This window comes from Lycium ferocissimum, chromosome 6 (genome assembly GCF_029784015.1).
Source record: "Lycium ferocissimum isolate CSIRO_LF1 chromosome 6, AGI_CSIRO_Lferr_CH_V1, whole genome shotgun sequence".
Classification (NCBI taxonomy): Eukaryota; Viridiplantae; Streptophyta; class Magnoliopsida; order Solanales; family Solanaceae; genus Lycium; species Lycium ferocissimum.
Window position 1 is genome coordinate 25,826,220 of NC_081347.1, and position 15,820 is coordinate 25,842,039.

Here is a 15,820-nt window from a genome sequence, read left to right on the forward strand (position 1 = left end):
CTCGAACTACTCACAAGCCTGTAGATGTTACTATAACGCCTATATCTCTATGGTCATCAGAGGTAACAAGAACGCATTTATTTCTCCGTATTCGACTAATTAGGGCTAAAGGGTATATCTCTATCCTCAGTAGCGAAACGATTAAATCGAACAAACTCTATTTATTGTTATTACGTACGTGAATTCCCTTTCTCAAGTCCAATTCGCGCACCACAGATAGTGTCTAACTATTGGCCAGATAATCAAACAATTAAGATCAAGAATAAATAAGCAACCAAAATATGGAAAATCAATAGATAATAATTGTCATCAAATCAACCTTCAAGTCTTTCGCCACAACCCTAGAGTTAAGAAGTTTAGCTACTCATGATTCGATCATAGACAAAAGAATTCATGAATAATCTAGGGTTGAAAAAGATGAAAAATAAAATAAACCTAGAGAGAGAAAAAGAGAACGGTGGCTTACAAGTCTTCCAAATATCCCAGCACACCGTTTTCAGCTAATAAAACGTCTATATATAGTCTAGGGTAAAAATAAAAAATAAGGAAACCTAATCCTAGTCGAACCGGGAAAGCTGCGCAGAACCCCGATGCGGAAGGATCACGCAATGTTCTGAAGCCTCCCGCTTTCCTTCCGCGATGCGGAAGGATCGCCTGATGGTAATGCCTGGGCTGGTTTTGTCTGCTTTCTTCACGCGATGCGGATGAAAAGCGAGACCTTCAGTTCAATTTTTTTTTTCTTTTAGTTCATCACTTGTGGTCTTCGACTCGTTACCTCGTCTGATCGTCATACGCTCCAAAGTCAATCACTTTAAGCACAGTTTTCCATCGTTTGTCATCTTCGTACCTATACACATGAAATATGACGACATAAGTTCAAATACGACGATTGCATCATGAATTAAGCGATAAAAGTCATAAAAATAGGATGTAAAATGACACAAAACATGACATTTGTGCCAAATATCACCACCCCCACTTAGACTTTGCTCGCCCTCGAGCAAACACAAACCAACACCAAACTACACTTCTAGCTCAACTCATTCAAACAGGTCTGCAACGGGATTCGGCTAGTATGGCTATCTCAAAAGAAAGATTTTAAAACCAAAACAATGAGCCAAGTTGCGAAAGCCATGCCAAAAATTTAAAACTTTCAATGCTTAGCACCAAGGACCACCTTCCTGAAAAAACACTTCACTTTTAAAACCAATTGACCCAACGACACCACTTTAAAGCATGTAAGCAACCTTATGATCAAGAAATCAACACTTCACCACTCTATTGCTAATTATGTGCCCTCACCAAAATAAAGTAGTCCATATCTCTCAAGAATCACATATGTTCGAATCAATGGACCTAAAATCAATAAGTACGCTCACTCTCACAAAGAATATCACATGTAAAATACGACATACCATAGGCTTGCCCGTAGTGTAACCACTCCACTAATACAAGTAAGACGAACCTAGAATCAAGTAGGACTTCGAGGGTTGTAATGTAGGCTAAAGGACGGGTAGGAATTATTTGGATAATAGTGACTATCCTCCCTAAGCACTTTAATACATATACTTCTATCATTCTTGCACAATTTCTTCATTAGCCCTTATTCAAAATCGACCAACCTTCAAATTTCTCCCAATTCACCCATTTTCTTTGTTTAAGCACCACTCTTTTTTTTAAAAAAGTCGCACAAGTTAGAAGGGAACTTTTTCGCTACATTTTTTTCTTTCTTTTTCGTTTTCAGATTTCTTTCTTTCCTCTCTCTTTTTGTTTTTCTTTCAATTCCCAACTAACAAGTGAATTAGTTCTTTTCATTCGGTGCTCCCATTGTCTTCCTAGATTACAATTAACAACCATTTCCCCTCTTTATTTCACATCCCAACTCCCATTATACATGTAAATGATTAAAGTGCTCATAGAGTATTTGGATCAAAAATCAAGTTTTATAGAACGAAGGGGTAAAGGCTAATTAACTGCTATCAAAGAAAAGGCTAAAGGCTCGAAAGGGTTAACTAGGGTGCTATTTACAAGTTGGTAGGATAACGTTTTAGTCTTTTTTAGTGACTAATCAAAGAAACGCCTCTATCATTTCCTAGGCTTAACCGAACTTCATTGCGCTTTGTGAACACACAGGGCAAGTTCTAGATATCAATACCAAACATGGATACAAATGCAAAACCTTACTCACACATGGCACACAATCAACGCAAGAGGGATCCGATTGTCCCTCGAATCAAACAACAATGAAAAACAACAATGCCAAGTGGGTCATAACGAGTCAAACAAAAACAATTTTCAAGTGCTTTCAAGAAAAGTGATACAATTTCAAGGCATGCTTTCACAAAAAATTTCAAGATCACTCATATGCCAATACTTCACCTAACCCGTGCACCTAGCATTTGAATACACCCATCCTAAGGACTAATTTTTCCTTAAGCAGGTTGTCATCCACCCGTCATCAGGAAAAGCCCTTTCTATGACTATAAAAGAAAAATCTACATACGCCCGGTTCAAAGGCCTCCCCTCGGGAAAGAACCGAGGCCATAAGAAAACCCAAAGGGGTGGATGATGAATGCCTACTAATGAGGGACTTAAGAAGTTATCAAAGAAAAATAAGGAAAATAAAATCTTTTTTTGAATTTTTTTTCGACACTAAGATGCAAAAAAAATAATCCTAAGGCATACTAATCATCATCCGCAACCTCAAAACATGTTGTTACAAATCAGGGATGTATTTTCCCACCCCACACTTAAAATTATGCAATGCCCTCAATGCATATATATTTGAAAACAAACAAAGCGTAAGTAAGGTAAGAAATACTCCCTGGGGCCCACTAGGGCCTAGTCGTCCTCATCGATGTAGTCCTCATCATCAGCCTCGCCATCATCTGGCTCGGCATCCTCTTCTTCTTCATTGTCATCGCCTTACATAAGCGACTCGACCTCCTCCCCTTCTTCGAATGTAGACATTACTCGATCAACCGAGTTTTCGTCCTCATCCTCAGGTAACTGAGACACCTCACCCACAAGTGCCCGAGAATGTGGGGTGTGGGGTTACGAATAAAGACCCGGAAAGATCAATGTTAAAATGCTCACCCGCAACGATCATCCCCGTGTAAAGCTGGGCTAGCACTGTGGATTGGGCGGACCTCTCCTCTGCCGGAGTCAAATGATGTCCGGATGCACTCGCTGGGGCCATGACATTTGAGATGTCGAGTGAGTCCATGGGTGCCTCAAGCACTCTATCAGTAGCATATGCCAACTCCTCGTCGAGCCTCATTAAGTAGGATGTGAGAGTGTTTCCATAACTCGACCTTTTAGATTTGCCACCCCGCACTCTTCGAATTTCGCATCATCCAATACCCAATGTTCACCGGTACGCCTGTCATCAAGAAATACACTATGCACACTCTCTCCTTTTGGACCTCTGAGAAGTGATCGAGTGGCATGATTCTGGCATTTAGAAGGCGCAACCAAACTCGGGCTTCTCTACAAAAATTACTCATGCTCATGCTCCGATGCTTCCGAAGAGGCCCTGAGTATCGTGCCCATTGAGCTTTAGAGTTGGCTCCACAAAGATTTTCCCGGATAGCCCTATAATCGGGCCTTTTGATGAATTCTAGTAATAGTTCAATAGGCACATCCAGGACTCCAATTGCCCCGCACAAAGTCGAAGCCGTCAACGGCACCCAATTTTTTCGAACGAATACCGAATCGGGATTCCCGCAGCTTGGCATGCTAGCGTAAAGTTCCATGACCCAATCAATGTTCACTGGCCCCGGTTGTTCAAACACAGACGTCCATCCCATGGCGACTATGCGGTTGTAGATATCCCAAAAATTTTTCTTCAAAGGGACTCGACTGATCGCTCGCTCATGATTGTATCCCTTTGAGGTGTCAAATCCCGCATACCACTCTTCCCCGTCCCCAGAGAGATGAGGGTAGGGCGTCCTTTTAGACGCCTGAGGAATGACAACCGCGGGATGCTTACCCTTTGCGGATGTTTGCCCTTCTGTCGCTTTGGACGGGTTCTGTGCTCGTCCTCTTTTTGTGCCCTGGGAGGAGGAGGCGACAGATTTGCCCTTGGACTTGGCATGAACCATCTTGCCTGCAAAACAACGCATTACCAAACGAGAAGTACAGGTCAGTAACTAAAGGGAGTCGTGCCACAACCCCACACTTAATCATATTACATGTACTTAAGTCTCGAATGCGTGGCCTTTGTCAATTTTTTCGGACCTCGACCTTGAGCAAAATTTTTTTTTTTTTTTTTTTTTTTACAATTTGGGGAACTCACCCCACACTTACTTCAAACTACATTACGAAAATCAAAATCAAAGAAGTTAACTACTCCTACATGACAAAGCAAACAAAAACAAAGTAAGCTACTTCATGTTGTAGGGCTTGGGATGGAAAATCACAACTCTCCAATTCTCCATCACAATTCGAATTTTATGGTGAGAGGAGATGCACAAGGGTTCCTATGCTTGGTTAATGTTCCATTGCTACTCAAGACTTCACAATTTCCACAAAAACTTGGTTTAGGACTTTTATCGAACACCTTGTGGGCCTAAAATCATCCCTTAACTTTTGACAACAATGGTGGGTTTGGAAACTCTCCCTTGTGCAATGGGAGTTACATTCTAGCCATATTCACTCATACCACACAAGCAATACCAATCCCCGCCCAAGATTCGCCCATACCCATATCCCTACTTTACAACTACAAACATCAATAACAACGGGAAAAGGGGAAAAGAAAAAAAAAATGGAAGATGAACCCACTTACCTTGTGAAGTTAATGGGGGATGGATTGGAGCAACTTAAAGTTGTTTTTGTTAGAGAGGGAATGGGGATGGGGATTTTTCGTGTGAGAGGGAATGTGTGTGAGAAAGGGAATGTTTTTGTGAGGGAATAGGGGTGAAGGGCACGGTTATATCATGAGTTGGAGAAAAAAAATACAAACCCGGGTCGACCCGCGCGATCCGTCCGCATCGCGGAAGGAAAGCGGGAGGCTTCAGTATATTGCGCGATCGGTCCGCATCGCGGGACCGATGCGCAAATCACTGTGGGTTTCTGATTTTTTCATGCGCGATTGGTCCGCATCGCGGAACCGATGCGCAAATCACTGGGCACTTCGTATTTTCTTCTTTCCGCCCAATTCCTGCAACATGAACAAACGTGACCTATATCATACAAAAAAAATTGGGTTGCCTCCCAACAAGCGCCTTAGTTAAGGTCGTGGCACGACACTTTTTGTATTTTTCTCATTTTTTTCTTCACACGAGTTGCCTCCCGAGAAGCGCTTGATTTAACGTCGCGGCACGACTTAGGCTTTCCTCAAGCCTCTTCTAGATCGATGGAGGACCTCGCGCGGTCAGTGGCCTCCCCGTAGTAATGCTTCACTCTTTGCCCGTTCACCAAGAATGTCTCATCCAAGTTGGGTTTCTTTAGCTCAACTGCTCCATGTGGCAAACACACGAACTACCTCGAATGGCCCAGACCACTTACTCTTCAACTTTCCACCGAAAATCTTCAGCCTAGAGTTATACAGCAAGACTAACTGCCTAGGCTCAAAGTCACAAGATTGGATGCGCCTCTCATGAATTCTCTTAGTTCGCTCCTTATACATTTTCGCGTTTTCATAAGCAAGATAGTGAAATTCCTCCAACTCGTGCAGCTGCAACAGTCTCTTTTCTCCAGCTTGAACCATGTCTAGATTCAGCTTCTTGATCGCCCAATATGCTCTATTCTCAAGCTCAACTGGTAGATGACATGCCTTACCAAATACGAGTTTATAGGGAGATGTGCCAATCGGAGTTTTGTAAGCTATTCTGTATCCCCACAGAGCATCATCAAGCTTCGATGATCAATCTTTCCTACTTACGCTCACAGTCTTCTCCAAAATCCTCTTGATTTCTCTGTTCGATACCTCCACTTGACCACTCGTCTGAGGATGATAAGCAGTCGCTATCTTGTGTTTCACCCCATACTTGAGCAGCAATTTATCAAAGAGCTGATTGGAAAAGTGCGTACCTTGATCACTGATGATGGCCTGAGGGGTTCCAAACCTTGTAAAAATGTTCTTTTTCAGAAATCGTGCCACCACACTAGCATCATTGGTGGGAAGTTCAATGGCTTCCACCCACTTCAAGACATAGTCTACATCAACCAATATGTACTTATTCCCCTTGGATGGTATGAAGGGACCCATGAAGTCAATACCCCACACATCAAACAGCTCGATTTCTAAGCTATCCTTCAAAGGCATTTCATGACGCTTGGAGATATTTCCGATTCTCTGGCAGCTATCACATACTCGCACAAATTCATGAGCATCTTTGAACAAAGTTGGCCGTAGAACCGACCGAAGTACCTTTGCGCTGTTCGTCACAAAGATGATGTCCCCTATAGGGTGATGAGTGACACTTCTCGAGAATCGCAGAGACCTCTTCCTCTAGAACACACCTTCTGATCAGCTGATCTGTGCTAACCCGGTAGAGATAGGGCTCATCCCACACATAGAAACGACTGTCATGCAAAATTCGCTTCTTCTTATCGTGATTAGCACCAGGGGGGTAAATCTCACTTACTATAAAGTTCACCATGTCTGCATACCATGGCACCACAGCTGATTGAAGAGCAAAGAGTTGTTCGTCAGGAAAAGTCTCCTTAATCGCCACTACTTCATCCACATGTTCCCGATCTTCGAATCTCGATAAGTGATCTGCTACCTGATTTTCTGTGCCCTTTCGATCAAGAATCTCGATGTCAAACTCTTGCAGCAGCAACACCCAACGAATAAGCCTCGGCTTTAAATCCTTCTTTGCAAACAAATAACGAATTGCAGTGTGATCAGTATATACAATCGCCTTCGTGCCCACAAGATATGATCGAAATTTGTCAAAGGCGTAGACAACCGCCAATAACTCCTTCTCTGTGACAGTATAGTTCATCTGGGCTGCATCAAGTGTCTTGCTGGCATAGTAAATAGGATGAAAAATCTTATCCCTTTTCTGACCAAGGACAGCTCCCACAGCAAAATCACTTGCATCACACATCAAAATAAACGGCAGAGACCAATCTGGTGCGATGATAATAGGGGCCGACACTAACCTTTGTTTCAGATCATCAAAAGCCGTCAAACAGGCTTCATTAAACACAAACTTCACATCTTTCTCTAAAATCTTGCACATTGGATTAGCAACTTTAGAGAAGTCTTTGATGAACCGTCGATAGAATCCTGCATGTCCAAGAAAATTGCGCACTCCCCGAACTGAAACGGGTGGTGGCAATCTTTCAATTGCTTCAATCTTCGCCTTGTCAACCTCTATTCCCTTGCTCGATATCTTGTGCCCAAGAACGATTCCCTCTCGAACCATGAAATGGCATTTTTTCCAGTTAAGTACCAAGTTCGTTTCTTCACAACGAGCTAACACGGCATCAAGATGATTTAAACAATCATCAAAAGAATCTCCAAAAACAGAGAAGTCATCCATCAATACCTCTACATAATTTTCTACCATATCGGTGAAAATAGCCATCATGCATCTCTGGAAAGTACCTGGAGCATTGCGCAAACCGAAAGGCATCCTCCGGAATGCAAACGTGCCATATGGACATGTGAATGTGGTCTTCTCTTGATCCTCAGGTGCAATCATAATCTGGTTGTAACCCGAATAACCATCCAAAAAGCAATAATAATCGTGCCCAGCTAATCTGTCGAGCATCTGATCCATGAAGGGCAAAGGAAAGTGATCTTTTCTGGTGGCGTTGTTCAACTTGCAATAGTCAATACATATCCTCCAATCCGTAACAGTTCGTTGAGGCACCAATTCATTCTTCTCGTTTTCCACCACAGTCATGCCCTCTTTCTTCGGGACACATTGTACAGGACTCACCCAATTCTTTGTCGAGAGATGGGATAAATAATGCAGCTGTCAAGCCACTTGATTACCTCTTTCTTCACCACCTCCTTCATGATCGGGTTCAGTCGCCTCGGCACTCAATACTAGGTTTTTGTCTTCCTCCAATAATATTTTGTGCATGCAAAACGAGCTACTAATACCTCGAATATCAGCTATCGACCACCCAAAGGCTCGGACTCGATCTCTTAGCGCTCGTAACACACATTCAACCTGCACATCAGTCAAATAAGCAGAGAGGATTACGGGCAACGTGTCTCCACTACCCAAGAAAGCGTAGCGAAGGTGAGGAGGTAATGGTTTCAACTCAAGAAGGGGAGCCTCTTCAATAGATGGTTTCGGCTTCTTCCATGACTCTGGTCTGTCTAGCTCCTCAACCGGTGTACTTGCTCGTAGATAAGCACATGAAGTGTCAAGAAATGCTAAGACACTCCTCCACTTCTGCATCAATTGTCAGATCTTCCCCATACGCCAAAGCTGTCTCTAACGTATCTCGCGAAACTACAAAGTGATCTAACTCGGCGTTAGTGAGCTCGGGTTCCACCACGAAAATCATCTTCAACTCCTCATAATGGGCTGGAAGCTTGGTAGCTTTAAACACATCAAAAGTCGCCTCTTGTCCATTAACTGTCATGGACATCTTCCCATCTTTCACTCGGATCACAACATCAACAGTGGCCAAGAATTCTCTCCCCATGATGAGAAGAACACTCTTATCTGCCTCATAATCAAGTATCACAAAATCAACCGGCAGAATAAATGGGCCTACCTTCACAAGAACATCCTCAATAATACCATCAGGATAAGCAAGAGATTGATCAGCCAACTGCAACGTAATAGTGGTTGGCCTAGGCTCTCCCAAACCCAACGTTCGAAACATAGAGGTGGGCATCAGATTAATACTAGCACCCAAATCACACAATGCTAGACCAACTTCAATGTTGCCAATCGTAATCGAAATTGTGAAGCTGCCCGGATCTTTCAACTTTGGAAGAATTTTACTCCTCACTCTAAAACTGCACTTCTCAGTAAGTGCAACAGTCTCAAACTCTGTCCAACGTCGTTTGTTCGCAACCACATCTTTAATATATTTAGCATATTTTGGGACTTCTTGCAAAAGCTCCACCAAAGGTATGTTGATGTGTACCTGTTTTAAGAGTTCAAGAAATTTCTTGCAAGCCGATTGTGCTTTCTGTTTCTGAAGTCGCTGTGGAAAGGGAGGGGTGGTCGCACCACTTCCTCTACATATTGCTCTGTGACTGTTTGCTTTGGTTCAGCTCGCTTAGCAGGGATAAGTTCTGCCTCTGCTATGTTCTTCTTTTTCGGCGGCACTTCTTCTAGCTCTCTACCATTCCTCAAGGTGACTGCCTTGCATTCTTTTGGATTCTTTTCAGTATCACTAGGAAGAGCACCCGGAGGTCTGACATTCTGCATAAGAGCCATCTGCCCCATCTGACGCTTAAGCTCGTGAATAGATTTCTGCATCTCACTCTGAATTTTTGATTTTGCTGCTGCGTCACTTGATTTTGAGCAATGAGTCGCTTCATCATCTCCTCTAAATTGCTAGCTGGCTGAGCTTGAGGTTGCTGATAATTGTTCGGCTTGTGGAAATCCTGCTTCCCAAATGGAGTGTTGTAATTATTTCCATAATAGTTTCCCCGATTTTCAATACCACGATTCTGCTATCCCACAAAATAGACGGACTCTGGATTCAATGGACAATTGTTATAATCATGAGGCTCACCACAACTTACACATGTTGCCTGCTGAATATGTTGAACTGGTTGAATTTGCTAAGCTTGAGGAAACACCCTCAACATCATGTTAGTAAGAGTACCTATGTCAGCCCGAATAGCTGCAACATCATCAACTTTAAGAACCCCAGCAGCTTTTTGTGGTAACCCCCTGCTAGTCTCGTGATACTCATGATGACCCTCAGACGTCATCTCAAGGAGATCTTCCATCTCTTCATATGTTTTGTTTAAGATCTGCCCTTGAGCTGAAGCATTCAATAGGGCCCTTGATTCATGGTTAAGACCTTCTACGAAATAGTTGCCAATGATCTCCTTTGGCTGCATGTGATGGGGACAATCTCGCAGATAGCCCTTATACCTCTCCCAAGCATGTGGTAGAGATTCGGAATCTCTCTGAGTGAAGTTAGCAATTCTTCCTCGCAGCTCCTTTGTTTTCTTGGGTGAGAAGAACCTGTCGATAAACTTATTTGATAATATCTCCCAAGAAGTGATAGAACCTGCAGGTAGATTCGTCAACCATTCCCTTGCTTCGCCAATCAGTGAGAACGGAAATAAGGACAAATTTACATAATCATCGGGAACATCTCTATATTGGAAATTCTCGCTCAACTCCACGAACTGCATCAAGTGCTTATGCGGGTCTTCACTAGACTTACCCATATACTGGCACGTATGTTGCACCAGCCGCACTGTTCCTTCTTTTAGCTCGAAATTTCCAGTAATGTCAGGCCTAACAATAGCCTTAGCAATAGTTGCCAGACTAGGCCTAGCATAACTGGATAAAAGAATCCGTTGTTCTTGTGCCCTCGCAGCTGCTCTTTCACCCTGTTCATCGCCGTTTCTGGCTCTATCCCTTTCTGCCTGTTCAAGAGCAAGTCTTGCTGCTTCGTTAGCCATTTTTCTCTATCGGTGAAAAGTTCTTTCGATTTCGTGATCAAGATCAACTAACGGTTTTCCTGAACTTCTAGTGCTTGGCATAAACCAGAGAAACCTGAAGTGACACAAGTAGAACAACAAAAAAAGTAAAGACTTGAATAGAAAAACAAACTCAAATTAGAAAAATAGTAAATTTTTCTAAGTCCCCGGCAACGGCGCCAAAAACTTGTTGCTCCCAAACGCACACGCAAGTATACATGGTCGTACAAGTAATATAGACTGTTAAGTCCAGATATCGATCCCACAGAGACTTAGATTCTACTGTTAAGCTAATTCAAGTTCGGATGAAACTATTCAAGAAAGTGAAAATCAAGATGTTTATTGTACTAAACTAAAACTGAAAAGTAAACAATTTGTGATGGGTGTTTTTGTATCGGGAATATCTTGACAAAGATTGTAAGAATTATCAGATGAGAGAAAGATCTAGGGTCATGGCTTTCGACAATCCAGTTGATCTTCGGACAATTCCACCTATTTTATTTCATGGGTTACTAGTTGACGGGTTAATTATACTTTATGATATTCTCTCGAACTACTCACAAGCTTTGTAGATGTTACTATAACGCCTATATCTCTATGGTCATCGAGAGGTAACAAGAACGCATTTATTTCTCCGTATTCGACTAATTAGGGCTAAAGGGTATATCTCTATCCTCAGTAGCGAAGCGATTAAATCGAACAAACTCTATTTATTCTTATTATGTACGTGAATTTCCTTTCTCAAGTCCAATTCGCGCACCACAGATAGTGTCTAACTATTGGCCAGATAATCAAACAATTAAGATCAAGAATAAATAAGCAACCCAAAATATGGAAAATCAATAGATAATAATTGTCATCAAATCAACTTTCAAGTCTTTCGCCACAACCCTAGAGTTAAGAAGTTTAGCTACTCATGATTCGATCATAGACAAAAGAATTCATGAATAATCTAGGGTTGAAAAAGATGAAAAATAAAATAAACCTAGAGAGAGAAAAAGAGAATGGTGGCTTACAAATCTTCCAAATATCCCAGCACACCGTTCTCAGCTAATAAAACGTCTATATATAGTCTTGGGTAAAAACAAAAAATAAGGAAACCTAATCCTAGTCGAACCGGGAAAGCTGCGCAGAACCCCGCTTTCCTTCCGCATCGCGGAAGGATCGCGCAATGTTCTGAAGCCTCCCGCTTTCCTTCCGCGATGCGGAAGGATCGCCTGATGGTAATGCCTGGGCTGGTTTTGTCCGCTTTCTTCACGCGATGCGGATGAAAAGCGAGACCTTCAGTTCAATTTTTTTTCTTTTTAGTTCATCACTTGTGGTCTTCGACTCGTCACCTCGTCTGATCGTCATATGCTCCAAAATCAATCACTTTAAGCATAGTTTTCCATCGTTTGTCATCTTCGTACCTATACACATGAAATATGACGACATAAGTTCAAATACGATGATTGCATCATGAGTTAAGCGATAAAAGTCATAAGAATAGGATGTAAAATGACACAAAACATGATATTTGTGCCAAATATCAATATGCTCTTGTATGAATTAGACCAGACTCTGGGGTATTTTCCGTACTTTCACATATTTTCTATATTATTACCGTCAGACTTACGTGCTTTCATCTCTTTCGCTTAATTAATTATTTGTTTGTGTTTTTACCATTATTGGGTTGAGGGTTCGCCTACCGAGGTGAAAAAGGTAGGTGCTCGCGCGACTTAGTGGAATTGGGTCGTGACTGTTTAGCTCTTCTTTGCGTAGCCTTAGTCAAAAATGGATTTGGGAAGCCTAATTCCTCCACCTCCGATGCTCAGCCACGAAACAAAGAAATCAAATTCAAATTTTAGACTAAAGTTCCAATTAGTTAAAGGTCTCAGCTTAAAGCTAAAATTTTAATTAAATTGGAGACTATTTGCTCAACTTGAAAACAATTTTGCATATTTTTTTAGAATTATAAGATGTGTGTAAAACAATGGGAATGAGGTTCTTCATATAGAACCCCCAAAACCCCAATTCTTTGTTCCCAACCAATGTGGGACTTTGAATTTTTAAGAAATTCTTTGTGAATCCTTGTGATTCAAGTTTCACCAATAGAAATCGAGAGAAAATGATAAAAACCATTAAGGACTCCGTCCTTGCTTTGAACAGAAAAGTAAAAGAGAGATGACGGTTTACCTTCATCTTTGGTTGACATGCAGTGGCGTGGATGAAAGAGGGCCACAACATTAATTGCTCTTGCCCAAAATGCCTTGACAACACTGGCTAAAGGTGCATGCGTCTGAGAAATAGCCATTTCCGGCAATGTTATGACAAAGAGAGGATTTTTTCTCTCTGACGGCTATGGTTTGATCCATTTTCAACAAAAGAAAAAATGAGAGGGGTGTTTGTTGGGCCGGGTCTGGCTCGAATTCGGACTGGGCCTAGCCAATTTTTAAAAGCAAAAAGTTTGGGCCCACTATGTATATGCATGTGTGTATATACATGTATATTCATGTATATACATGTGTATTGTATGCATAAAGGGGTAATTTCATCAAAAATATGATTATCAATAGATTTAGTAAATAGCCAGCTTCAAAACTAATTAAATCCCTTTTAATTATAGCCATAATTAACAAATAGCGAACAATCAGTTATTTCAATTATAACCGCAATTAACTCATGCAGTTAGCAAAAAAACAATTGTAATCAATTTTGGAAATGATTTGCAATTATAGCCAAATAAAATAATAAAATTGAGACGTAGTTGATTATCTATTTAATTAATGAAATTTTTTGATTTAATGGAGTAAAATATTTGTCAATTGACCATTAATAGTTTTAAATAATTAGTTACCTAATTGTTTCCACTATTTTTTCCTTAAATCTTGATAAACATGTTTCAAACTCTTAGAATATACAAAATATACAAGATGATATTTACTAATATATTTGATGATATTTTGCCAAATGGAATGGCAAATGTCATCAAAACAATTTTGTAAAATCATTTTGGCTTGTAAAATGTACATTCTACTCCGTTTGTGATTCAAGAACTCTAAATGCTTAAATAAAATTATTGGAGGTAAAAAATTAGGTGTCAACAAATACCCCTTCGGTGTTCAGATCTCTAATCATCGAAATTTGACGAACATGATTTTTGGCCTACCAATTTCAAAATATTTCTCTTTTTTATGCAATTTTAAATTTTATGGTCAGACCCTGGTATCCGGGTTTCCTACATATCTTGGGCTTTACGAGAATTCAGGCCACTTGTAGGTCAACTCAATTAAACTTCTAATGCAAGTTTCAAAACAAATCCCGAATCTTCCAGTGTCAACCTGAAAAGCTCGGAGTGATCTGTTGGATGGTGATTGACTGTTTGGTATTGAGTCCGCCTACATATCCTTGGTCTTAGGAATTAAGTCACTTATTTTTCAACTCAATAGGTAGAAAAGGGCATCCCTTATGCGGGAATACCTTTGTGCTTTTCGGTGTGTACCTTATCGGTTACGAGACTTTTTTGAAAAAGAAGGAAAAAATAAAGCAAATTCCAAAATCTATTTGTGCGGTTGAGCACGGGGTGGAGTGGCCTTCCAATGCATGGTTGGAGAGCTGGGCACTCTATCTCAAACGATTGCATAAGAAAAAGATTCACGTTTGCTACGCATGCATCTAAGTCTGGTTTGATAAACTTGCTTCTCTCCTTGGCGGAGCACCTGCTTCCATCTTCTGGATAGTATTGTGGTTAACCACTTGGTCTTTGTTTTGTTTTCACCACCCCTGCGTGGCTTTATGATTGTACCTTCTTGGTTTGACTTTGCGAGGTGACCTTCTTGGCATCGCTTGAATGAAATGACCATCTTGGTCTTACGTAATTGTTTTGCCACCCCTGTATGGTTTTGTCATTGTGATTCTTTTGGTTGATTCTTTGAAATAGGTGACCCTCTTGCTACCGTCTAATTCAACTATTTTACCATCCTTGCGTGGTTTCGATGCATGGCCCTCTCGGGTGACTTTTTTAAAAGTAGGTTTCTTTCTTGGCACTATTTTGATTTGTTCTGACCTCTTTGGTCCTTTGTTTGCATGAAATGGCCCTCTCGGCAATATTTGATGTGAATGTCCCTCTCGGCGTGTTCGATATGAATGGCCCTTTCGACAATGTTTTTATGAATGGACCTCTCGACAGTTTGTAAGAATGAATGGCCCTTTTGGCAGTTTGTATGAATGACCCTCTTGGAAGCTTTTATGAATGGCCCTCTCGACAGTTTGTATGAATGGCCCTTTTGGTAGTTAGTATGAATATCCCTCTAAGCAGTTTGTATGAATGAATAGCCCTCTTGGCATGCATATGTTTGAATGAATGGCTCTCTTGGCATGTCTATGAAAGATATGGTCCTTTTGGCTGAATCGTCTTTCTTTCATCCTTTATGTTGGCTGTGACCTTCTTGGTCTGATATGCCTCTTTATTCATTTTGTGACCCTTGGCCTGATAATGCTGTCTTTATGAAGTTTTGTCCATTGTAGCCCTCTTGGCTAGATTGTTGCCCTTGTGGCATTTTCGTTCTTTTGTAGCCTTCTTGGCTAGATTGTTTCCCTTGCGGCGTTTTCATTCTTTTATAGCCTTCTTGGCTTGAGTGCGCCACCCTTGTGGCATTTTGTTCTTTCATAGCCTTCCTAGCTTGAGTGGGCCACCCTTGTGGCGCTTTGTTCTTTCATAGCCTTCTTAGCTTAAATGGGCGACCCTTGTGGCGCTTTGTTCTTTCATAGGCTTCTTGGCTCGAGTGGGCCACCCTCAAGGCGCTTTTTTCCTACTTCTTCTTGGCTGGGCTTGATGCACTTAGTGTGGATCGGGTCTCTTCTGACGAGCCTCTTCTTACCTGCTTTATCAGTATGTACAAACAAGGTTAGCAATAAATGGTCATCCTCCTGACGACACCGGGGACCTGCATTCAGAGAATGTTAGTTTCCTTATAAGGTTGACCCATGTCATTGAATCTTGTCCCGTCCTTTTTCTTTTTTTGTTGTACTCCTGTGTCCGACTCTTTTGGATTTGGTAGTTCGAGAGATGAATTGATCTTAAAGTAAAACATTTTCGCCAATTGTTGATCATAAGTTTTTTCAAGCTTTTGATTGTAAGGAATATAATTTTTTAAAACTATTTAAATAAATCGTCAGGACAGGTGCATTTGAGTGAAAATCTTCAGTGATTCGTCGTATCTTTTGGCGAAATTTCTGGCTTACTTT

The 15,820-nt window shown here is 41.3% G+C and overlaps 1 protein-coding gene across 1 annotated transcript; it reads right to left on the bottom strand.

Moving 5' to 3' along the window:
- Nucleotides 1–7,940: 7,940 nt before the first annotated feature.
- LOC132061237 (uncharacterized) lies at nt 7,941–9,410 on the bottom strand. The gene is made up of 3 exons (XM_059454088.1): nt 9,159–9,410; nt 8,431–9,072; nt 7,941–8,366 (listed from the first exon to the last, which is right to left on the bottom strand). Exons 1-3 carry the CDS (start codon nt 9,408–9,410, stop codon nt 7,941–7,943), a joined length of 1,320 nt encoding a protein of 439 aa, XP_059310071.1.
- Nucleotides 9,411–15,820: the final 6,410 nt, after the last annotated feature.